The sequence below is a fragment of the Canis lupus genome, chromosome 32, assembly GCF_048164855.1.
Source record: "Canis lupus baileyi chromosome 32, mCanLup2.hap1, whole genome shotgun sequence".
Lineage (NCBI taxonomy): Eukaryota > Metazoa > Chordata > Mammalia > Carnivora > Canidae > Canis > Canis lupus.
Genome location: NC_132869.1, coordinates 11404174 through 11428768, shown reverse-complemented (window position 1 = coordinate 11428768; position 24595 = coordinate 11404174). Strand labels below are relative to the sequence as shown.

Below are 24595 nucleotides of genomic sequence, written 5' to 3'. Positions count from 1 at the left end.
CTCCCCATCCCTTGGTGGTGTTGGGGCCAGATAACTCCCTCTGGGCCCCCTAACCTTTTGTTTCCCTGGCGCCAGGGGGGCAGCTCCAAGGGCAGCCTGGAGCCTGGTAGCCTCGGAGCCCCCTCCCAACCAATGAAGTCAATGCGGGCCCAGTGTGCAACCTAAGCTCTGGGGTGGGGGGAGGGGGGATGCGAGAACTGGTGGTCCTGGGGGAATGAGCTCACACCCGTGCTGGCCAGCTTGGAGCCCCGTGCCCTACCTGCCAGGGCTAGTGCCCTTGTCCAGCCTGCCTTAGGGACAGAAGGGAGGGCCGCCGGCGGGGAAAGCCAGGGCTCAGACCTGGGTTGTCACACCCTCCGATGGCCACTCCCCGTGGAGCGGTGGAAAGGAGCCAGTGGTTTCGGGAAGCCAGTCGACAGCGCCCCCTCGTGCCAGCTGATGACTTGGCCAGGCAGCCCCCTAGAGCCCTCTCAAGGGCGCGCCTCAGGAAGCACCTGCTCCCCAGGACCAGTGACCGCCCTGAGTCTCCCCCAGGTGGCTTCCTTGTTTACGGGCCTCCTGCCCTGTTCTCAGCGTCACTGCCTGTGGCCACTCCTCCTATTTCCAGTGACAGCTCCAGGAGTAGCTCATTCATCTTGGTCTCTGCCCACACAGCTGCTCCCCCACCACACCCCCTTCTGGCCCTCCCCAGGCTTAGGGCCAAGGCCCCAAGGGCCTTCTCTCTCCCCTCCATTCCAGGCCTTGCTTGGTTTCCAGGGATCTAAGAGCTGTGGCTTCCCGTTGCCCTGACTCAACGGAACCCCATTCTGTCAGTGCCAAGGAAGCCTGAGGCCTTTTTTTCCAGGAAAGAGGAAGCAGCCTAGGACCAGATGGGCAGGCTCCAGAGAGGACAGAAGGGGGAAGGGCATCCCAGGCTGTCTTAGTCAAGTCCTCCGGGAGGAGGGAGCGATAAGGCAGTGTTTGTTTAACTAACATGTATTAGGCACCCATTATGTGCAGAGACAGACAACCCAAGCTGTTCTAAGCAAGTGACCGTGTAAGTGGCAGGTCAAAGTTTAGACCTAATACTGATAGTGGGGAACAGTACCCCTTAGTCCTCTACTGGGCTGGTCTAGGTATGAGGGGAGCCTTAGGCCACATGGGAAGAGGGAACAAGAGCCCTTTAAATCTTCTTGGTACACGAGGAACAGGATTAGGATGTTCTCAAACCACCCAGTGATTACCAACTGCTTCACATTTGCTCCCTCTTGCTTTAGGTGGAAGATGGGGAGTCTGAGGCTCATCAAAGATGGGCAGCTTCTAGCCTGTCCATTGGCAGAGGCCACAAGGAGACACTGTTGTTCTAGTGGTTGGAGGTACCTGAGCAGGGCAAGACTTCACCAGGACTGCAGGAGGTGAAGGTCTTGGAGAAGGGCTAGTCTGCAGGGGAGAGAAAAGCCTGCAGTCACTAGTCAGGGGGCTTCACTCGCCTGATTCTAGGAACACCCACTTATTTTGTTATTTTGTTTCAGTCTGGGCAGCTGATAGACCACACCCATACTGCAGGGCAGTGGACTGTGAACCCCAGTCCATGGAGCAAAGGGTGCTCTCTGATGTCACAGGAAGGCCCCGATCCAGGACTCCCTAGGGTAGCCAAACTACACAAGTGTAATCTGGACAGGGAGGGGCAGGTCACAGGAGTCAGATGAGGAAAAATCTATCTGCCAAACACCATGGATGGTGGCAGTGGCAGTCTCAAAGCTGGTAGAAGCTGGGGATGCAAGGATCCAGGCTGGCAAAGGGAAGGGCAAGCAAAATCTAGCAGGCCTAAGGGCTAATGGCAGGAAGAAGGATGAGGACTTAGATTCATGGTTAGGCAGTATAGACTCTCAGAACATGCTAGGGAGGAACAGACCGAGGAAGCAGCAGTGGAGAAGGTGACAAGAAATCAGTGTCCCCCAGTTGCCTGTGAAGGATTCTGTGGGGAGCAGCACCACCTGCCGGCCAAATAGAGAACAGTTCTTGCTCTGAGAGGATGGGGGGCCTTGGGTCCCAGCTGAAGCCTGGAGGCAGAGAGGATGGAGGAGGGACAAGGGAGTGAGCAAATCACAAGAATAGCAAAATCAATTGGTCACATCTCCAGGTGAGGGAGTGAAGGCCACGGCTGGAAAGCGTTCAGGGTCCCAGCAGCCTCCCTGTGGTAACCCCCTGGAAATGACTCACACGCTTCTCAGACCAGCATCAACACAAAGCCATCAAGTCCAGAGCCCCCAGTGCAGTGCAGGCAGTTTAATGCTCCCCAACCCCATCACCCTCTCCCACTGGCCTCCATGAGGCCCTCTTCCCCAGGGCACCCCCACACACCAGAGCCCCAGAAGGTGTACACGAGAGGCACCCACCACTGGCATCACCTTTCCCATCCTCTACGTCCAGGGCTTGGAGGGGCTGTCTTTCGGTTTCTGGGACCTAGGGGCAGATATGGGAGAGGCCTTCCTCTGAGAGAGAAGGGCCATGAAGTGAAAAGAAAGAATGCTAGTCTCACTATAGAAGTGAACAGGATGCCTGTGGAAAGTAAAAAGGAAAAGAGGCCTGTTAGATGGAGGGGGGACAGTGATGGGGTCAGAATTCTGACCTCTCTAGACTAAGGCCCTCTACTGGGAGGCAGGCAGACGGCTTGGCATAACAGCAGCTCTAGAGCAGCTCTGAAGAAGAGCGCGGACAGGACAGTGGCAGAACACACTCACGGATGGCACCTTACAGCAACAGCTACTCCCACTCTCCCTGATGCTGTCACAGCCCAGCAGTCTCAACGACTGAGCACAGACCCCCGCGTGGCCTTCCCCAGAGGGGGCGAGTGCCCCCCGCCGCTTGCCCACCCAGCAGGGCCACACCCTCCTACAGCCAACTGAGGTGCTCCTCCTCATAGCGCTGGGGGTCAATGAAGGGCCGGTCAATGGAGCGGATCATCAGCTCCCCACAGTACACGCACTCAGCCGCCACCAGTTCATCCAGGTCAGCCTTAAGCTGCTCCCGACTGGGCCCTGCTGTGGCTGCCCCTGCCTCGGCCTCCTTGGCACGGGCGGAGCCCTTGGTAGGGGCCGGGGCAGCTCCCAGCTTCCGCTGCAGCTCCTCCAGCCGGGCCTGCTTGTAGGCGGGCAGGCCCGGCCGCACAGCCTGCAGCAGGCAGTCAGCATGGAACATGTGGCCACAGAGGAAAAGGTAAAAAGGCCGGTTGAGCAGGGGGAAGTCGCAGGTGGCGCACTTGTCCTGGGGCTCCACTGCCCCGTACCGGCCCCGCAGTTCCTGTAGGTCTCGCCGGATGCGCTGGGCACTGGCTGTGGCCTCCTCCATCTCCCGCTGCAGCTCTTGGATGTGGTGGTTGTAGGCCCTGAGCGAGCTGCAGATCGCCTCCTTGAAGTGGTCGATGGTGACGAAGTCAGGAAAGAAGGGCAGCACATCCTCAATCTTGAGCAGGGGGCAGCTGGCCAGGCAGGCCATGGCTGTCTGCACGTCTTCCTCCTCTTGCACCACGTGCCGAGCGATCTTCAGCCACAGTTTCTTACGCAGTTCCTCGTCTTCCTCAGGCAAGTCGGCACACTGTTTGGCCAGGTCCACATCCACCTGTGGGGAGACCGTGAGGGGTAGGGTCAAGACCCTTGCCCCCTTGGAACAGACTGTGGGAGACACAGACGCCCAGGGGGAACCTGGGCCCCAGGAGAGGTCCCAAGGAAGGATTCCCAACATTCTGGGCAGCAAGAAATGTGGGGGCTTCTGGGGGTCCAGAAAGGAACCTGTCTCAATCACAGGCCTGGCCCTGTCAAAGCTTTGTACAAGCTACCTACGATGAGGGGGCTTTGATTTGGGCAAATTTATTTTATTTATTTAAAGATTTTATTATTTGAGAGAGAGCGAGTGAGAAAGAGCATGGGTGGGGGTAGGGGTGAGAGGCAGAGGGAGATGGAGAGGTAGACTCCCCGCTGAGCAGGAGCCTGATCTGAGGCTCGATCCCAACACCCCGGGATCATAGCCTGAGCTGAAGACAGCTGACTGAGCCACTCAGGCACCCCTGATTTTTTGCAAATTTAAAAATCATTTAGGGGGATCCCTGGTTGGCGCAGCGGTTTGGCGCCTGCCTTTGGCCCAGGGCGCGATCCTGGAGACCCGGGATCGAATCCCACATCGGGCTCCCGGTGCATGGAGCCTGCTTCTCCCTCTGCTTGTGTCTCTGCCTCTCTTTCTCTCTCTCTGTGTGACTATCATAAATAAATGAAGAAAAAAAAATAATTATAAATAAATAAATAAATAAATAAATAAAATAAAAATAATTTAGGAAGCATATTCAAAATACAGATTTTTGGGCCCCACCTTCAACTTTCTAATACAGCAAGTCCTGGATTCAGACCCAGGAATTTGCATTTTCACTAAGCATTTCATATTATCCAAAGGCACGTGATAACTCATGATTGAAAAATGTAACTCAGCACTCTCCCCGCTGGCAGTTGTGACTGTAACGCAATTACTAGCGCTAGCACATGTGTAGAACTTACCAGCAGGGCAGGCACTGTTCTGAGCACTTTCCGTATACACTATGCTCATCAACCCTAGAAGGGAAGTACTAGAATATTATCCCATTTGTGGCTGAATGATCTGAGGCAAAGAGAGGGTTGGAAATCAGCCTGAGGTCATACAGCTTATTAAGTGGCAGAACCAGACTTCAAACGCTGGCCTCAGAGTCCACGTTCTTAAACTCTATACTATAGCACCTTTCCACAAGAGTAGCCAGCACCCTCTAGCCACAGCCCCCCACTCCAAACCCTCAGCATCTGATGAGACTGCTCTCCAGGCCCCTGTGCTGGAGGGGTCAAAACTCATTGGCTCACCTGCAGGGCCAAGTCCACGGCCTCCTCATACAGCTCTAGGACCTTGTAGACGTGGACACAAGCACGGTGGTGGCCGTGCTCAGCACAAAGCCGCAGCGCATACTTGAGGTCGTAATGCACACGGTGTGGGCTGGCCCCTGCCTGCTCAAGGTAGGCCAGCAGTGAGGCAGGCTGGCCTCGGGCATAGAGCGACAGCAGGTAATTGTGAATAGCCTGCTCAGTCTCGCCCAGCACATTCACGCAGAACTCCATGTAGCGGATGGCCTGGCTCACCTGCTGGGCCTCACCACCCTGGCTGTAGTTCACCAGGGCAGGGATGAGCTGCCGGGCGTCCAGGCGGCTGCCCAGCTCAATCCAAGCATCTACCAGCTGGCGAGGAATGTGACGGATGAGGATGGGTGAGAACTTATAGAAGAGCTGGGGGTCACGGTGGCGAGCAAGCACAGCCAGGGCTTCCTCATAGGCCTCGTGCTGGCAATGGTATGCCACCACCCGCTCATAGTCCTGCATGATCACGGCAAAGTACACCATATGTTCCGTGTCCCCATGGCTGGCCAGCAGTTCGTGGATGGAGGCCCGGCTGGCAAAGAGCCACTCTTTGTGGCGGGGACTGCTGAGGAAGGACCGGAAGCGCTCCCGTGTTTCCCGGTATAAGTTCAGGGCCTCAGGATCACCCTGTAGTGCTCCTAGCCGGCTCAGGTAAAGCTCTGTCAGCCAGGTGGTAAGCAGTGTGGCCTGGGTTCGCTCAGCAGGCTTCAAACTGGCCAGTTTTCGCTGTAGGAACTCAGCTAGAGCCTCCTCCTGTCGGGCCTCCAAGAACTTGAGGGCGATTTCCTCAAAGTAGCTCTGAGTCAGGGCATAGCAGCGGGCGCTCTCCAGGTAACGGCGTTGACGAAAACAGAAATCGGCCTCTCGGGCCAGGACAGTGTCCAGGCAGTCAGGCCGCTCTCGGCAATACTCTTTGGCCAGGTCGAAGCGGTTCATGTCCAGGTAGGTGCGCCAGACATCTCGGGCCTCCCGCTGTACGTGGTAGCGGAAGACGGCTCGCTCAGTGTAGGCCCACAGGTGGCCTGTGGAAGAGTCCTTCACCATGTGCTTCAGTGGCCCAAACTTCTCCAGGAAGTGATCCCGCAGCACCACCTGCCCCGTCAGGGTGCACACTGCCTCCACTCGGTCAACCAGCAGCAGCAGGAAGTGGAACTGGGTCAGGACGATGGCCAGGGGTGGGCTGGCCCCAGGACCTACCCCCTCTGGGTACTCCCAGACACGCTCCTCGCTCAGCAGGGAATCGGGGCGCCCACAGTCCAATGCTCCATACAACACGCCGTCCCCCATCATCCAGGCAAAGGCCCGAGGTGCAGAACGCAGTTTGGGGGTATAGAAGGCCAACTCACTGTAGCCCAGACTGCTGGGGAACTCACGGAATGGGGGTGGGTGGTCAGCGTAGGCAGCAAAGAGCCCCGAGAAGCCCTGGGCCTCAGTTCCCTCAGCTGCTCGGCCTATGAACTGGAAGAGGCGCTGCCGGGTGGTGGCGATCACGAAGCCACGCCCATCAGGGCCTCGCTCGGCCTCAAGGGAGCACACAGGTGCTGGACCCCCTTCTTCATTCAGAACATACAATGGGCGGAAGTAGAGATCCGGGGCAGGGCCGAAGAGCCCACCCTCACTGGCAGAGAGCTCTGCTTCGAAGATCTGGCCTTGGGCAGTGCCGACCAGGATGGGGCCTGTGCTGCTCTCACTGCCCAGTGCCTTGTTCCAGCCCACACTCTCCACCAGCTGCCCCTTCCACCGTGCCAGTGGCCGTACCTTCTGTCCGTTACGGTTCACATAGAGGACCTCAGTGCTGCTCAGAGCAATCAGCAGGTGAGAGCCTGGAGTGGGGGAGAGGATGGCACCTTACAGAACACTGCCATTCCCACCCTCAGCCTCCTCCTTGCCTTTACCACTCTCAGATCCCACCTGCTCAGGCAGTGACCTACCCTCTGCTCCACTCGCCCTCCAACCTCAGACCTCCACCACCATTTACCAGTGTGGTCCAGAAACATCTTGTGAACCTTGGCATCATCCTTGCGCCCCAGCTCCACGTGGTTGGGTTCGTTTGCCTTGCCCAAGTCAATGCTGTTGAGACAAGAATCACAGCATCACTCCAGAGAAGGACAGATCATTTTTTGGAATCACAAAATCACAAACCTCTTTATAACTGATGAAAGCCACAGTCCTTCTGCCCTGAAATCTATATTCGCACATAAAATTCTGCATACAAAAAAAAAAAAAAAATTCTGCATACAATCCCAAGGGAACTCTGAAATACATACAGGGTCCTACTTAAGAACCCTCCACCCTGAGAATTCTTCCGTTTCATTTTGAGAAGTCACTAAACACAAGTCTTTTCCTCTTCTTAGTAGATCTGCAGTACGTCTGGGAAGACAGGCAACCAGATTGCTAACAGTTACTGAGCGGTTTCTATATACCAAGCACCATGCCAAGAGCTTAACCTAGTAGAGCTCCATTAATCTTCAGGATAACCATGGGGATAACCCGGTTGGCTCAGTCGATTAAGTGTCTGCCTTTGGCTCAGGTCATGATCTCAGGGTCCTGGGATCGAGCTTGGAGCCCCATATCCAGAGAATCTGCCTCTTTTTCTCTCTCTCTCTCTGCTCTCCCCCACCCTCATGCTTGCTCCCTCTCTCTTAAATAAAATCTTAAAAAAAAAAAAAATCTTCATGATAACCTTGACAAGTGTTCCTGTAAGTTATATTTCCCTTATTAAATTCTTTTCAAATTATATGCTCATTCTAAACAATCAAAGATGTATAGTGATTTCTTCTAAAACCTGCCATTCTCCATAGACAAAATTGGTTTTAATGTCTTTCTCCATGCTTACAACATAGTTGTTTCCTCAGTTTTTATGTTTTAACAAAAAATTCTTCATGTTGTGTCTTATATATACATATTAATTTACAACTTGCTGGGACGCCTGGGTGGCGCAGTGGTTGGGCATCTGCCTTTGGCCCAGGGCGTGATCTCGGAGTCCCAGGATCAAGTCCCACATCACTCGATTGAGACTGTGCCTGTGTCTCTGCCTCTCTGCGTGTCTCTCATGAATAAATAAATAAAATCTTAAAAAAAAAAAAAAGATACTCAGCATTTAAAAAAAAATTTATAACTTCCTATTCTCACTTGATGATATTTCATGAACATTCTAATGTGTCAACAGATACAGCTCTAACTCACTATTTCAAAAACTGCATAATTTTCCCCTTTATGGCTCAACCATAATTTTACCTTTTTCCTGTTGATGGGCATTCAGTTTGAGTCCAGTTTTTCCTACTACAAATAATGCTGCCAGATTACTTTTCCAAAAACATGGTGGCAATTTACACTGTCACCAGCAGCATGTGAGAGTCCTCCTTTGTGTGTCTTCACCAGCACTGTATGTTACTGTTTCTAATTTTTGTCAATCTGATAGGTTAAAAACATGGTACTGTACAACCCAAAGGCTGAAAATATTTTTAGATGTTTACTAGAAAGGCACAGTTCTTCTTTTGTAAATTGCTGGTTTATATTCTTTGCCCTCCCTTTTCTCCTGAAATGTCTTTTTCTTATTAATTTGTAAGGGTTTTTTTTAAGGAATAGGGATGTAAATCCTTAATCACGTGGAGAAACATCATTTTTTCCACCATCTTTGACCGTGACCTGATTCAAATGCTTTTTCTTATAAGTTTATCATTATTTATTTACTTAACTAATTTTAGAGAGAGAAAGAGAGAGAGTGTGCACACTCGAGTCCACGAGTGGAAGGGGGTATGGGGAGGGACAGAGGGAGAGGAAGAAGAGAGTCTTAAGCAAGCTTTGTGCTCAGTCCAATGCAGGACTTGATCTCATAATCCTGAGATCATGACCTGAACTGAAATCAAGAATCAGATGCCTAACCAACCGAGCCACTTAGACACCCCTCTCTTATTTTTTTTTTTATTTTATATTTTAATTTTTTTGAAAAGGGAGGGAAGAGAAAGAGGGACTCTCAAGCAAGCTCCATGCCCAGCACAGAGCTCGATGTGAAACTTAATCTCACAACCCCAAAATCATGACCTGAGCCCAAATCAGGAGTCAAACACTTTACTGACTGAACCACCCAGGTGCTCCCATTAAATATTCTTTTGACATTCAGTGTATTTTTTATATTTAAATCATTATTCTACCTGGAACTTATTTTTGTGATATAGAAGCTTAGTTCTGTTTTATCCCAGATAGTTATTCTGGATAAACGATTTTGCTTGCTGACACCTTTGTTATATATTATTTCCACTTAACGTATGTATGTATGTATTTATTTCCAGTTTTATTGAGATATATTATTTCCATTTATAGTGGATTTACTTTAGGACTCTAGACAGTTCCCCTGATCAATATGACTAATTTGTGAGTTGGTACTATCTTTAACAGATGAAGGGACACATTTAGAGAGACTGGGGATGACTTGCTGGTAAGTGGAAATCTGGGATCTGATCCAGGTCTACCTGATTTAACTATATTAATTCTCTTTGGGAATGGATATTTCTGGAAAATTCCAAATCTACTATTTCATCTGCAGTGAAAGAAAGGCCCCAGTCAGTGACCACTAATCTACTCCCTACTCCTAAACCTTTTGGGCTCTCACTTACCGGAGTAGTGTGTCCTTGCCCAGGCTCATGCAGAGCTGATTACAAGAGACGACAAGACTGGTAATACGCTCAGAAGGGGTAAAGTCAATGCGCTGCTTCGTGAAGATGGGCACTTCCTTCTCTAGCTGGGCATTCACATACCCTACAGGAAAGGAGGGAATTAAAGCTTAGCTATGGAAAACATGGAGGAAGGACAAGGAGAGGCAACAAAAAAAGTTTCCACCCCACCTTCCCAACATATTCCTAACCTCAAGCCCTTGGTTAAAAGTTTAATTATCAATATATCAAGTAGTCTGCTAATCACCTCAACAATAGGGATCCTGGGCTCTTTTCACACATAATGACAGCCCTGAGGGGTGGATTCTTTGAACCACAGGCCTGCTGCTGCACTGTCATGTACCTGCTCCCAATGGTACCGAGGGGGAAGGGTTGGATGTTTCCCCTTGTCAATCTTGGGCCCAGCAATCCCAGCTCAACTGAAGTATTCTAGATCCACTCTCTCCCCTCCTCCCTGCCCATGCAGTAATGCTCTGAGTCTCCAGAAGAATGAAGGCAGAGGGAGCCCTGGGGAACAGTTCCAATCAAACTGCAGCTTCTTTCTCTCTAGCTTTTGCTCTCATGTTTTTACCATTGCACAAAATATCCCAGCACTTCAGACTCCTCTGCTCACTCTGTCCTACTTTCTACAAAAATTTCCCCTCAACACCAGGCCGCACCCAGATCTAGCAAAGGCCTAAAATAACTTCATTTTTCCCCGTTCAGTGACGAAATTCCCTCTAGAACCAGCCTTCCTTCCCCTACAACATTCCCCTTCCACCATTTTCTTTGACCACTCTCTTCCTCCCACCTCCAGATGGGGCCTGGTAGGAAAAGCATAAGCTCTGGCTGCCGCCTGAAGCCTAGTCTCAGTTCTCTCAACAGTGGCTCTGTAGACAAGTCACTTCCTTATCTAGGTCCCAGTTTCCTCTCAGGACCCTAGTGGCAGGGCGTAGATCACGAGGCTGCTCTTGCTGCTCTTTTCAAACTTCGACCATCCACCAGCTGGGGGCCGAGAGAGCCTGAGGAGAATCAGGGGCCTAGACCTGGACTTGCACCTCCGGGCGATGAACCGGACCTCTTGGAGTTACTCCCCTGATCGTCCCCCGAAGGTGCCAGGTGAGCGGATAGGGTGAGCGGCACCCTTCACTCCCTTACCCGAGTGGGGGATGCCCACGCTGGGGCAGCCCGGCTGCAAGACGGCTGAGCGGGACAGGGAGTCCTCGTATTCATCCAGGATGGACGCCATGGTGCCCGGCCTCTGGGCCCTCCGTCCCGGGCCCAGGGACTACAACAGGGCTTCCCCCAGGGATCCCCGTCGCCCTGGATTGGAAACTACGTCTCCCCAACCGCGACAAGAACCTGACAGATCTTGGCAATCCGCCGCCCACTCCTCCTCTTAAAATTCCCGAGGATTTTCTCGCTCTCGCCTTATAGAGCGAGAAGCCCGGGGAGCCCACCCCCTGAATCTGGCGCAGTCCTGCACCCCGCTCCCGCCCCCTGAAAGATCACTGGCTCCCTTCAGCCGCTTCCAGAAGATCCCAACCTCGCCCCGGCAGCTCAGCTGACTCCCGCCCCCGGGACGCGCGCCTATAACGTAACTTCCGGGTTCTCAGAACCCCACGTCTGCTCGCGTAGGAACGAATCGCGGCCGGCCGCTAGGAGGCGGGGAGGGCGACGGGAGAGGAGGCGGGGCCAATGCGGGGGCGGGGCCAATGCGGGGGCGGGGCCAATGCGGGGGCGGGGCAGGGCCTGGGCCGGGTCAGCCCCTGAGGGCGGGAGCCGGAAGTGCTGCGGGAGCTCTCGGCTGGAGGCGGAGCCCCGGACGCGTCAGAGGGGCAGGCCTGCTGGGGGCCGGGCTGGCCCCGCGGAACCCCGGCCCTTCGGTATAGGACCCTGGTGCAGTTCCGAGCTTTGACGCGAGGAGGCAATCCCGGCTTTTTTAGGCTCTTCCCTTACCGGCTCAGCGCCGTCCAGCCCCAGCCTCCGGGCCGGTCTCCGGCTCCCTGCATGCCCAGGCTTTCCTCCCTCGCACCCTCAGCCTCCTCGTCCGGCTCCCGCTCCGACCTCTGCGAACAGGCCGCTGCCCCGGGTCCTCAGGAGATCCTCCCGCCCCTCAATCTAATCCCTGTCTTGATCCTACCGTCACAAGACAAAGGCAAGCAGCTCTGGCCTCTCCTCTCCCACATAGAGGGGCCCACCAGCTTTCCGGAAGTGACAGAGCTGGTGGACTTGGCCAACGCAAGGCAAGTGCTACCTAACCTGCCTCTGACCGGCTCCACACTGGCGAAGGAATGGCCGAAAACGCCAAGCACAGCCCCGGGGTGTGGGACTGCTTCCATTCACGTACATTCACTCATCCAAAACAGCTTTGAGCACCTACTTTGTGCCTTGCCTTGGGCTAGGTGCTGGAGTCACAGATTAAGTACAATACCGCCCTTCAAGGTCATAAATCTGCAGGGACAATGAACCAGTAGATAATGCTAGAAAAGCAGTGGATGGATTTGTTCAGAAGCTCACTCTTTCACAAGTGAGTGCACACTCTCTGCCAGGCACTGTTCCAGGCTCTGGGGGCCTGACAGACAAAAAGACAGACAAAAGTCTCAGCCCTGGTGAGGCTTACCCAGGGACATGGCCATACCGCTGTTGGAGCACAGAGGAGCAAATACCTGGAAAGCCTGCAGGAATGAGGGACAAGTGATCTTGAAGGTTGGTGAGGAGTCCAAAGCCAGTGTGACTGTGTTTCAGTTTCCCTCTTCCACCTGCCTAGGTCACCCAGACCGAGTATGTTCCCTTCTGGGGCCTATGGACTCTACCTTGTTAAAGTGGAAAGCTACTGGCCAGGGTTTCTGCCATCTTAGCTTTAACCGACAGCCTGTGCCTAATGACTAAAAACTCCTCCTTTGCTCTCAAAAGTGTCCAGCTTTGCACTGTATATTGTGTGGTCGCACTACTCAAGCTGAACTTCCTTGCCAAGCAGGCACAGAGGACTGAACGCTCACCAGCCTCCATCGAGGGCTTTCTGGACCTGGAGTGGCCTTGGCCTGGGAGGAGGCAACAATTTATGGCATCCAAAATAACTTTCGATCAGAGTAGGGGACACCTGGGTGGCTCAGTGGTTGAGCATCTGCCTTACGCCCAAGGCATGATCCCTGGAGTCCCGGGATCGAGTCCCACATCAGGCTCCCTGCATAGAGCCTGCTTCTCTCTCTGCCTATGTCTCTGCTTGTTTTCCTGTATCTCTTATGAATAAATAAATAAACTCTTTTAAAAAAAAGTCTCAGAGGGGCACCTGGATGGCTCAGTAAGGTTCCCACTTTCCTGTTGGAGTAGTCCCTCCCAGAACAAAATCACCAACACCTGAATCTTCGACAAGAGCCTCCTATGTAACCTTAGGGAAAGCTAAGAAGATGAGGGATTCAAGAACAGAAAGACCAAGAAGTGCAGTGAACCACCTCTGTTTGGCTGAAAGTACCCAGCCTAGGATGACTATGGAAGAGCAAATGGAAAGAATAAGGAGACATCAACAAGCGTGCTTGAGGGAAGAGAAAAAAGGGTTAAATCTACTGCTTTAGACCAGTCACCCTTACAAAGCCCTTCAGGTTTAAGGGATAATCCATTCATGACTACCCAGCCTCGAAGAAGAGATGATAACATTAAGGAATTGGATACCATGGTTAGAGAAAATGATGTAGAGGGTCCCTGGTGGCTTAGCAGTTTAGCACCGCCTTCGCCCAGGGCGTGATCCTGGAGTCCCTGGATCAAGTCCTGCCTAAGGGTCCCTGCCTCTCTCCCTCTCTGTATCTCTCATGAATAAATAAATAAAATCTTTTTTTTTTTTAAAGAAAATGTTGTAAAGCTGAACCACGAAACTCCTGCAGCAGAAATTGTTCGACTAAAAGAAGCTGAACCTCAAAATACAGATTTCAGCAAAGAGTTAAACTGAGGACATTTTTTTCCAAAGCACTCTTGAAACCTGAACCAAATGGAGTAAGTTCAGAAGAAATGATGGATAAAGAGGAAAACAGAAAATGCCTGAGGATGTTTCATACAGCCCTCAGGATGAGACACAGATCATAAATCATAAAGCAGAAAGCCACCCTGAAGAAAATATGAAGGACAATATTCGAAAAGAAAAGGACAATATTCATGAGCAGGACGAAACTATTTTTTTTTAATATTTTATTTATTTATTCCTGAGAGAGAGACAGAGACACAGGCAGAGGGAGAAGCAGGCTCCACACAGGGATTCCAATGTGGGACTCAATCCTGGATCTCCAGGATCATGCCCCCAGTCGAAAGTCATGACCCGGGTTGAAGGCAGCACTAAACTGCTGAGCCACTGCTGAGCCACCCGGGCTGCCTGAAACTATTGTTTGTTTCGTTTCTTTTCTTTTCTTTCTTTCTTTCTTTCTTTCTTTCTTTCTTTCTTTCTTCTTTCTTTCTTTCACTATTGTTTCTTATCAACAAACTCCTGAAGCTTCTAGAGGAAGTCAAATGATGGCAGTGAAAAGTCTGTCCCCATCTCCTGAGTCCTTGGCATTGCTAGTTCCAGCCACTCAACCACAGCTCACAGAAGGATCCCATTTCATGTGTGTGTAGTCTCAGAAAAACTATACTAACTTCTGTTGAAACCATTCAAAGCTAAGGACACAAACCTTCAGCAATGTGAGAAGATATTGTACAGTATATTTTACATCTATGAAATTCATAGTTCTAACGCTTTAGGCCTCCGAGCATCATTTTATCACTTCTAAAAAATATTTATTCCAAACAGCTTTAATGGCTCATATGTACACTCTGTAATCTCAAGTTTGTTGTTCTGACACCAGCTTGCTGCTATGATTTCAGAATACATAAGTAAAGGTGCTTTTTTTTTTTAAGATTTTATTTATTTATTCATGAGAGATAGAAAGAGAGAGAGAGAGACGCAGAGACACAGGCAGAGAGAGAAGCAGGCTCCATGGAGGGAGCCTGAATGCATGGTACTAGATCCCAGGTCTCCAGGACCAGGTCCTGGGCTGAAGGCGGCACTAAACCGCTGAGCCACCCAGGCCGCCCTAAAGGTGCTTTTTTAATGTGTGATCTACAGCCAGAGCTTACTTAGTTGCTGATTTTTAGATTTTGATGTTTCTAAAGTTTAGGTGGATTTATATTTCTTTTTGGTTTTTCAGTACATAAATTTAGTTATTATTTCCAATGAAGCTTGTTTTCCTTCCCATTTTGGCCACTGTAATGCTTTGTTTCACACTTGATTTGTAAAAATTATATATATATATATATATATATTTAAAATGTGCCATTTTATTATTGCTAAGTGAAGTATGTCCTGTTTTCTGCTATGATTATTTCTCAGTCAGATTGCAATGTCAGCAGTTACTGCCACACTCTTGTCAGCTTAAACACAAATGTTACGGCTTACTTTTTCTTAAAAATACAGTTTAAAATGTAGGTATTTTGATGTACTGGGCTTATACTTTGATTGGGATAGATGGGTACAGCAATAAGCAGATTTTCAAATCCAGAGTCCCCCTTAATATTTCTTGCAGAGCTGGTTTGGGGGTCACATATTCTTTCAGTTTCTGCCTATCTTGGAAGCTCTTTATCTCTCCTTCCATTCTGAATGAGAGCCTTGCTGGATAGAGTATCCTTGGATGCAGGTTCTTCTCATTTAGGACCCTGCATATATCCTGCCAGCCCTTTCTGGCCTGCCAGGTCTCTGTGCAGAGGTCTGCTGTTAACCTAATACTTCTCCCCATAAAGGTTAGGGATCTCTTGTCTCTTGCTGCTTTAAGGATCTTCTCTTTATCCTTGGAATTTGCAAGTTTCACTATGAAATGTCAGGGTGTTGAGAGGTTTTTATTGATTTTAGGGGGGGATCTCTCTATCTCCTGGATCTGAATGCCTGTTTCCCTCCCCAAGTTAGGGAAGTTCTTAGCTACGATTTGTTCAAATACACTTTCTGGTCCTCTGTCCTTTTCGGCGCCCTCTTGCACCCCAATTAAATGTAGATTTTTCCTTCTAAGGCTGTCATTTATTTCCCTTAACCTTTCCTCATGATCTTTTAATTGTTTTTCTCTTTTTTCCTCAGCTTCCTTCCTTGCCATCAACTTGTCTTCTATGTCACTCACTCGTTCTTCTACCTCATTAACCCTCATCGTTAGGTCCTCCAGTTTGGATTGCATCTCATTTAATTGATTTTTTATTTCAGCCTGATCAGATCTAAATTCTGCAATCATGAAGTCTCTCAAATCCTTTATGCTTTTTCCAGAGCCACCTGTAGCTTTATAATTGTGCTTCTGAATTGACTTTCTGACATTGAATTGTAATCCAAATTCTGTAATTCTGTGGGAGAGAGTACTATTTCTGATTCTTTCTTTTCTGGTGAGTTCTTTCTAGTCATTTTGCTCAGTGCAGAGTGGCTAAAAACAAGTTGTGCTGGAAAAAGGAAGGAAATAAAAGGGGGGGGGGAAGGGGAAAACGAACAAAAAACAAAAACAAAAAACAAAACAAAAACATAACAAAAAAAAAAAAAAAAGGAGGGGTATCCTCTGATTCTATATACTATAAGTCCCTAGACTTCCCCTGGAGTTTTCCAGCACTGCTGCTAGGTGTAGAGCTTGCTCTTTCCCTGTCCTTCCAGCTGGTCTTCTGAGGGAGGGGCTGCTGTGCTGATTCTCAGGTGTGTGCACCTGGGGGAGCTGCCCCGCCCCCTGCCAGGTGCTTGGCTCAGTGAGAGTTGTTTATCCTGTGAGGCCCCTGCTCCCTGGCGTCCCCGCTCTGTCCCAGGCACACGGTGACACAGGGAGGAACAACAGTGGCGGCGGCCAGCTCTCCAGCCCTGGAGTCAGCTCCTGCAGTAACTACCGCAGCTCCGGATCCGCACTGGCCTGGATGCTCCGGGCGCGGCGCTGATCTGCACAGCTCGGGGCCGCCTGGGGGCAGGAGAGTTCTTGCTGTCCTGTGCCCTCCTGGCCTCCGCCTGTCCTGTCCGAGGGGAGCACAGGATCCTGGGCTGTGTCCCCCGCACCCTGGGCTCCGGGGCCTGCGCCGCTGGAATCGCGCTCCCGGGGCCGCGCAGCCCCCTCCGCGCGGAGCTGCCTCCTGAGCAGTCGCCTGAGCTGCTCCCGGGGCCCCGCTGGGCGCACACTCCAGCCCTTTACCGAGCTCGGCCCGCGGGGTGTAGTGTGCTCTCCCCTGGGGCGCACCTCCTCTGTTAGTGACCCTGGGAACCTGGAGGCTCCCCTGCCCCTCCTGGGATCCTGCCTGAGCTCCCTGCGAGCGTCTTTCCGTCCGGGAGGATTGGTAAAGCTCCTGCTTCTCCCGGCCTGGGCTTTCCTGTCCTGGGGGCTCTCACCGCGGCCTTAGCCCAGCTCCTCGTGGGCCCTGCCTCCCTTGGATGTTTGCTTGCTTATTTATTTATTTATTTATTTATTTATTTATTTATTTATTCATTCATCCATCCATCCATCCATCCATCCATCCATCTTCCTAACTTGATAGAAGCACAAACTCTTCTCACTGTAGCATTCCAGCTGTTCTCTCTTTAAATCTCAGGCTGAATTTGTAGGTTTTCAGGATGATTTGAAAGTTATCTAGGTAAGTTGGTGGGGACAGGTGACTTGGGGACCCTATTCTTCTGCCATCTTGCCAGATTTTCAAATCCAGTACTTAGTTTCTGTACAAATGTAATTATGTTCATTGTGTATATATTATACAATGAGCACATGTGTTAAAGGTTACTTACTATTGTTTAAATATAAATGTTCATATCTCATTTCTTTTTTATGTTAAATAAATGTTGATGTTTTTAAACAAGCAAACAAACAAAACCAAAATAACTTCCAACTGCTCCCTGGTCCCATTTCTGCCCAGAACCTGCAGAGGGAAGTGGCTCTGCCAGCCACGGGTGCTGCCCTGCAGGCTAGGTCCGAGAAGGGAAGATGCCAGAGGTGAACCATGGACAAAAGGTTTCCACCCTGGGAAAAGGGATCCCAGCTAGGGAACTGCCCTGCCTTGTGCATAAGGCTCCACCCCAGATCACCTGCATTAGGGAAATACAAATAGGTCCAGCCTAAGGTCAGATAGTAATAAAAGGTACATTTACTGGGTATCAACAATTTGCCAAGCACCACACTAAGTTCATAATAGTCAATGTTACTTCATTTTACCCTAATGCTATGAAGCAAGTGCTGCTCTTTCCCTCACCTTACAAAATCAGAAACTGACATTCAGAATGATGGAGCAATTTGTCCAGGATCATGCACGTGGACAGGATACGGGGAAACCAGAAGGCAGTTTTCAAATACAAGCAGATGCTGAAGAGCTAACCACTGCAAACCACTGCACTGTCCTTTTCCCAATGCAAGATGAAGGGAAGAGGGTACAGGTGATTCCTCAGGTCTGGACTGTGCAGAGAAATGCCCTCCTTGCACGGAGCCAGCCAATATAGAAGGGATGTCTCAAAGACCCAAAGTCCTTCCAACTACCTCCTCACTGTCCCTCAAACCTCCCTCCTGGGTTTCACTGCTCTCTGGGATGTATAGGGTGGGGACTGAGTGGGCCTTGCTTACTACAGACTCAGTACATACTCCTTGTTGAGTTGATTACAGCAGTATTCCTCTGCACACTCATTTTCCCAACCTTATGTTGGACTTTGGTCCATGAGAACAAGACCAGCATTCTTATCCCTGCCCAATCACTCACTAGCTGGACACCGTGCACCGGTGATGCTCTTAGTTTCAGTTTACTCATCTACCGAAATACTGTAGATATAATTATATTTACCTACTAGATCTGTATCAAAAAGTAAATGAGGTGATCTAAGTGGAAGCTCATTGCTATAGCAAAATGTCCAACATAGAGCATATGCTCAGGAAACTCAAAATGTGGCTTTAACCTGACAGTCACTCTCAAGTCTACCTCCTCCATGAAGCCTCCCTGGGCTACAACTTCGCCATTAGAACTGTTATGGCTGGGAAGCCTGGGTGGCTCAGTGGTTTGGCGCCACCTTCGGTCCAGGGCGTGATACTGAAGACCCAGGATTGAGTCCGTGTGGGGCTCCCTGCGTGGAGCCTGCTTCTACCTCTGCCTGTGTCTCTGTCTCTCTCTCTGTGTCTCTCATGAATAAATAAATAAAATCTTAAAAAAAAAAAAAAAAGAACTGCTATGGCTTTTCTTGTCCTGCCATTTGCTGGTCCTTAATTAAGAAGTGTGGGCTTAAAAGAAAAAAAAGAAGTGTGGGCTTTTTTCTTTGATATAACAGAAGCTGATTGTGGAGAATACCCCAAACAACCTGTGCACAGGAATACTGAAGTGTCTTAAGGAACTCACAGCTGGGGATACAGTTCCACCACCAGCTCTTACCTCTTATAACCTGTGTGGTAGTTGCTACAAGATAGATAAGGGTTGACTGCTGGGCCAGGGAGAGAGAGGAATAGTGTATGAAAGTGGATGAATTTGAGCTAAGACTTGAAGTGCCTGCATGATTTCCAAGGGCCAAGAAGAGAAGGCATCAGGCAGGTGTCAAGAAACTGAAGAGAATAGGATAGGCCTGCAAACAGTGTCAGTTTGGGAGGCTGGGGTGCTGGAGCATCAGGGAGTAGGGCAGTGTAGGAAATGGGATCAGTCATGGCCAGATTATGAAAGCAATTGAATGAGCCCTCAGAAGGCTTTGGCTGGGCATGAGATCATCTGATGTGGGTTCTAGAAAAATGGGTGGTGGCTTGGGTGGAGTCCACATCAGAGAGTATGAGACCTGAGGCAGAAGCAGAGAAGTGGTGAGGGCCCAACCTGGAGAGAGAGTAGACTGGGAAAACTCTGGGGAGACATTTCTGAGGAAAAGCCCACTGGACTTAGTGATAAGTTAGATGTGGGGAAGAAGGAAGGGTTCAGGACAACGCCTGGGGAGACGACCTGGCAGATGGTGCAGTATAACCATTGTCCAGGAGGAAGAAGAGCTGGATGGGGGTGTGTGGCAGAGGTCACATGATTGAGCACAATCTGGACAGTTGTGCCTGAGGCCCCTGCAGGGCATTTACTCAGAGAGACCCAGCATCATGGGGCAGTCATAACTTACTAATAAATATTTATTAAACAATTGCTTAAATGACTTTTCTCATGCTTCAGTTTCTACATTTGTGAAATGAGAAAAATACTATAGTATTGTGAAAATTATAGGATATTATGCAAATCACTCAGCATTGTGTCTATATCTAGAAAATGCTCAATACAAGTTAACTATTAGTAGTAATTGTTGGGTAAATGAAGGCCCAGACCAAAAGGAGTGATTTCATTGACTTAAGTGATTTTTTAAAAGTTTATTTATTTATTTATTTATTTATTTATTTATTTATTTATTTATTTTAAAAAGTTTATTTATTTGAATAAACAAGATTTTACTTGTTTATTCATGAGAAACACAGAGAAAGAGGCAGAGGGAGAAGCAGGCTTCTTGCTAGGAGCCTGATGTGGAACTTGATCCCAGATCCCAGGATCACGCCCTGAGCTGAGGACAGACGCTTAACTGCTGAGCCACCTAGGTGTCCCTATTTATTTATTTAGTAATCTCTACACCCAATATGGGGCTCGAATTCACAACCCTGAGATCAGGGACTAATGCTCTTCTGATTGAGGCAGCCAGCCTCCCCAAGTTAGGGTTTAAAAAAATTTTTTTTTTTTAGATTTATTTGTTTATTTGAGAGAGAGAGAGAGAGAGAAAGAGCAAACGCAAGTAGAGGGAGAAACAGGAGAGGGAGAGAGAGAATCCCAACCAGTCTCTCCTCACTGAGCATGGAGCCCAATGCAGGGCTGGATCCCAGGACCTCAGGATCATGCCCTGAGCCCAAGATAGATGCTTAACTGAGCCACCCAGGCACCCTTTAGGTTTTATTTTATTTTTTTTAAAGATTTTATTTATTTATTTATGAAAGACAGAGAGAGAGAAAGGCAGAGATGTAGGCAGAGGGAGAAGTAGGCTCCAGGTAGGGAGCCCATTGTGGGACTCAATCCTGAGACCTCAGATCACACCCTGAGCCAGGGGCAAGTGCTCAACCGCTGAGCCACCCAGGAGTCCCTAGGTTTTATTTTTAAAATACACATTCTTTTTAGAAGTTTTAGACTTATGAAGAAAGTGAGAAGATAATAAAGGGTTTCCATGTACCTCACATTCAGTTTCTTTTACTATGAACATCTTACTTTAGTATGGCATATTTGTTAAAATTAGTAAATCAGTTTATCGATACATTATTATTAACTAAAGTCCATATACTTTATTCAGATCTCTTCAGTTTTTTTTAACGATTTTATTTATTTATTCATGAGAGACACACACAGAGAGAAAAAGAGGCAGAGACACAGGCAGAGCAGGCTTCTCATAGGGAGCCTGATGCGGAACTCAGTCCCAGAACCCCAGGATCATGCCCTGAGCCAAAGATAGATTCTCGACTGCTGAGCTACCCAGGCATCCATAGGAATTTGTTTTTATTTATTTTTTTAAAGGTTTTATTTATTTATTCATGAGAGACACAGAGAGAAAGGCAGAGACACAGGCAGAGGGAGGAGCCTGATGTGGGGGACACATCAGGGAGCCTGATGTGGGACTCAATCCCGGATCCTGGGATCACACCCTGAGCCCAAGGCAGACGCTCATCCGCTAAGCCGCCCAGGCGTCCCTAGGAATTTGTTTTTAAATTTAATTTTTATTTTAATTATCATAAAAAGGTATAAATTTTAAAACAGGGCCATAAGACTTATTAAGGAAACTCATCAGTCCTTTTCCTCATCCCCCGTTAAACTCTATCTGACCTGTCTGCACTCATCTCTCAGTGTTCCGGATGTGCTGATCTAGGGATGTTCCCAAAAGGCACATGCCTCTGCAGACATTTGAGTATTTGGTCTTGGGAGTTTGATCCCTCTGGAAAGACTTTGCTGATATCCTTCCCCTTGCCAGCAATAGGGCCCTCTCCTAGGTGCTCCTCTAGCCTCTAGCACTGTTTGCCCATGTTATGATCACTCTGCATTACAATTGTCTGGTAGTATCTCTCCCTCTCTCCTTTCCTGTTCCTTCACTCTCTCTCCCTCTTCCCCTTCTCCTCCTCCACTGTCTCTCTCTTTCCTTCCACCCCTCTTCCACTTCTCACCCCTTCCCCCTCCTACCTTTCCCTCCCCCTCCCTGGGGTGGCTCTGTATAAGCTTCCTGAGGGCAGGGACAGGTGCACAAGTACACCCTCTCCTAGGACAGAGCCTGGCACATTCTTAAAATGTGTTGAAGGAAAAAAAATATGTTGAAGGGAAAAAGGCCCTAGCTAATGCAGAACACCTCTTCTCAATCCTTTATAAGAGATTGTAAATCTCTTCTCTTTCCTATTTGGTTCCCTTCCAAATGTTTTCAAACCTATCTGAATGGCCCCAATTTTCAAAAAGCCTTCTCCCCTCCCCGATACTGTTATTTCTCTTTCACTGAGTTAATGTCAAAACCCTACCCAAGGCATGTGTGGACCCAACCTACCTTCTTTCTTTCTGCTACCTTCTAGAATTATAGGCTCAGTGGTCCCAGAGAAGACACTAGAAGTCAGGGAACAGAGACACTTTTTTCACTTGTCTGTGTGGGAAATGAAAGCATCCTCAGTTCATTGGTTCTCAAACTGAGGCTCACACGTCCTTAGGGGTATGAGAGGCTCTCCCAAAGAGACACAGAGCGCCAAGGAAATCAGTGTCCGCAGCTTCCCTCATCTATTTCCTAAACGTTATCAACAGAAGAAGGTACCTGGGAAGAATAAGCAGGTTCTCTTTCACCTCCTCTGCTCCTATTTTTCAAAGAATAACACACCACTCACACAGTGGGATGGTAAAACCAAAACCCTCCACACAATGGTGCTTCCTTTAGGGCATAGAAATCTGCAGGGAGTCCAGCAAAGAGACCTCTGGAATTATTGCTGGTATTCTTACAAAGAACAGGTAATAAATCCTTTGTACATCAAATGGTTTTTGGTTCTCTAATTTGAGTACAATTTGAGAATCTAATCAGGTGCTGGCTTATTGAAAAAAATTACTAACATTTTTGGCATATAATTTGGGATGGAGTCAAATAATCAGCTGACATTGCTATATCAAACCTTCTGTTCCCATCTGACGTTTATGTGAACAAGCTTTACTCACATTTAGATCAACACACACACACAAAAAAATAGATCAACACAAAACAAAAAAACATAGGAAGATAATTGATGCTAAACTTTGTCTCATTCAAGCATTCTATCTATGAATAAATGAACTAATTGAAAAAACCAGGGGCGCCTGGGTGGCCCGGTTGAGCATCTGGCTCTTGGTTTCCACTTGGATCATGATCTCAGGGTCATGGGATTGAGCCCCGTGTCAGGCTCAGTGATCAGTGTGGAGTCTGCTTGGGATTCTCCCTCTCTCTCACCTCCTCCTCCCTCTCTTCTCCACCCCCCATTCACTCTCCCTCTATTTATAAATAAATAAAATATTAAAGAAAACAAAACCTGGGCAGCCCAGGTGGCTCAGTGGGTTAGCATCGACTTCAGCCCAGGCATGATCCTGGAGACCCAGGATCGAGTCCCACGTCAGGTTCCCTGCATAGAGCCTGCTTCTCCCTCTGCCTGTGTCTCTGCCTCTCTCTCTATGTGTCTCTCATGAATAAATAAATAAAATCTTTAAAACAAAACAAAACAAAACAAAAAAATAGCCCTATGCATCTCATCAAGAGATGTATTCCGAATATAATTTTACTTTTTATGTATAATTATTTTAATCAAAATGTATGTTTTGATCAGTTGAATAATAATTATAATGATAACTTCATTCAAAAGACAACAACGTTGACTTAGAACCTCACAGTAACAAGAAATATATCATTACAATGTTCAAAAACATTTATATACTAATTAAATATAAGGAAACCTGGCTGGCTCACTCAGTAGAGTATGCAACTCTTGATCTTGGGGTTGTGAGTTTGAGCCCCACTTTGGGTGTAGAGATTACTTAAAAATAAAATATTAAAAAATAATAATTAGGATAAATCATCAATAAAAGTTTTTGATCATAACATATATTCTAGTAAGACTGGAACATTGAAAGAGAAAATAAACTATGTAAAATTTCCAGCTATGAAAATAGAGCTCTGTCACATTTTTTAGGCCACATATTTTTAATTTTTATTTATTTATTTTAAATATTTTATTTATGTATTTATGTATTTATTCATGAGAGACACACAGAGAGGCAGAGAGATAGGCAGAGGGAGAAGCAGACTCCCCATGGGGAGCCTGATATGGGACCCGATTTCAGAACCCCGGGACCATGACCTGAGCCAAAGGCTCAACCACTGAGCCACCCAGGTGCCCCAGGTCACATATTTTTTAAATGGATACATTTTTAAATACATTGCTTTGGTATTTCCATGCCAATGCATAGTGTAAAAGAATGAGGTAATAGTTTTCTTTAAATATCAATATTCATTGACAAGAATGCTACAAGTGACATGCTTTGGAACTTTTTGGTCTTAAGATGAAAAGTTTTAAGTTTTAAGTTTTAAGTTTAAGTGGTCAGTAGAGTTTTATAAACTTCTTTTAGAGGGTATTGGAGGCTTGGTGGGGTCCATGTTTTGTCTCAGCACCACTTAGTTGGGACCCCTCCCAGGTTGGCTTTTGTTCTCCACAATAAATATTGATATTTAAAGAAAACTATTACCTCATTCAGAATATGGAACATAACAGCCAGTTGCTGCTAGACAAATCACCTACCTGCTCTGGGCTCCTCTCCTTTCCTTAGCTCTAAACTGTGAAGGTGGAACTAGACCATCTCTAACATTCTGTGGTTCTCTGAACGCCAAACCATTGGCACAGTCCATTTAGGGACAGTGCCTAGGGAATAATGATTTTCAGGGCAATGTCTCAGAGCTGGTTGCTATGCTTCTTATCTATCCCTCAGTTTAGGAGACGTTTCAAAAGATGCCATAACCAGGAAGCCTTCTCTGATTAATGTAAAACCCAGTAAAATCTAACAACCAGCCCT

The 24595-nt window shown here is 48.3% G+C and overlaps 1 protein-coding gene across 2 annotated transcripts; it reads right to left on the bottom strand.

Moving 5' to 3' along the window:
• Window positions 1-2253: 2253 nt before the first annotated feature.
• On the bottom strand, window positions 2254-11136 carry VPS18 (VPS18 core subunit of CORVET and HOPS complexes). Of its 2 annotated transcripts, none has more exons than XM_072809127.1 (5): window positions 10718-11136; window positions 9524-9665; window positions 6886-6977; window positions 4860-6730; window positions 2254-3600 (listed from the first exon to the last, which is right to left on the bottom strand). In XM_072809127.1, exons 1-5 carry the CDS (start codon window positions 10806-10808, stop codon window positions 2875-2877), a joined length of 2922 nt encoding a protein of 973 aa, XP_072665228.1. In that variant the 5' UTR covers window positions 10809-11136; the 3' UTR covers window positions 2254-2874. The 2 variants fall into 2 exon arrangements, with proteins under 2 accessions (XP_072665228.1, XP_072665229.1); XM_072809128.1 differs by lacking the exon at window positions 10718-11136 and adding an exon at window positions 10371-10511.
• Window positions 11137-24595: the final 13459 nt, after the last annotated feature.

Bases quoted from the DNA above. Each gene is read 5' to 3' on its own strand.
- VPS18 (XM_072809127.1), bottom strand. From the start codon at position 10,808: ATGGCGTCCATCCTGGATGAATACGAGGACTCCCTGTCCCGCTCAGCC. The intron at 9,666-10,717 runs GTAAGGGAGTGA...CCTTTCCTGTAG, and splicing joins CGTGGGCATCCCCCACTCGG to GGTATGTGAATGCCCAGCTA. The intron at 6,731-6,885 runs GTAAATGGTGGT...CCCCCACTCCAG, and splicing joins GATGTTTCTGGACCACACTG to GCTCTCACCTGCTGATTGCT.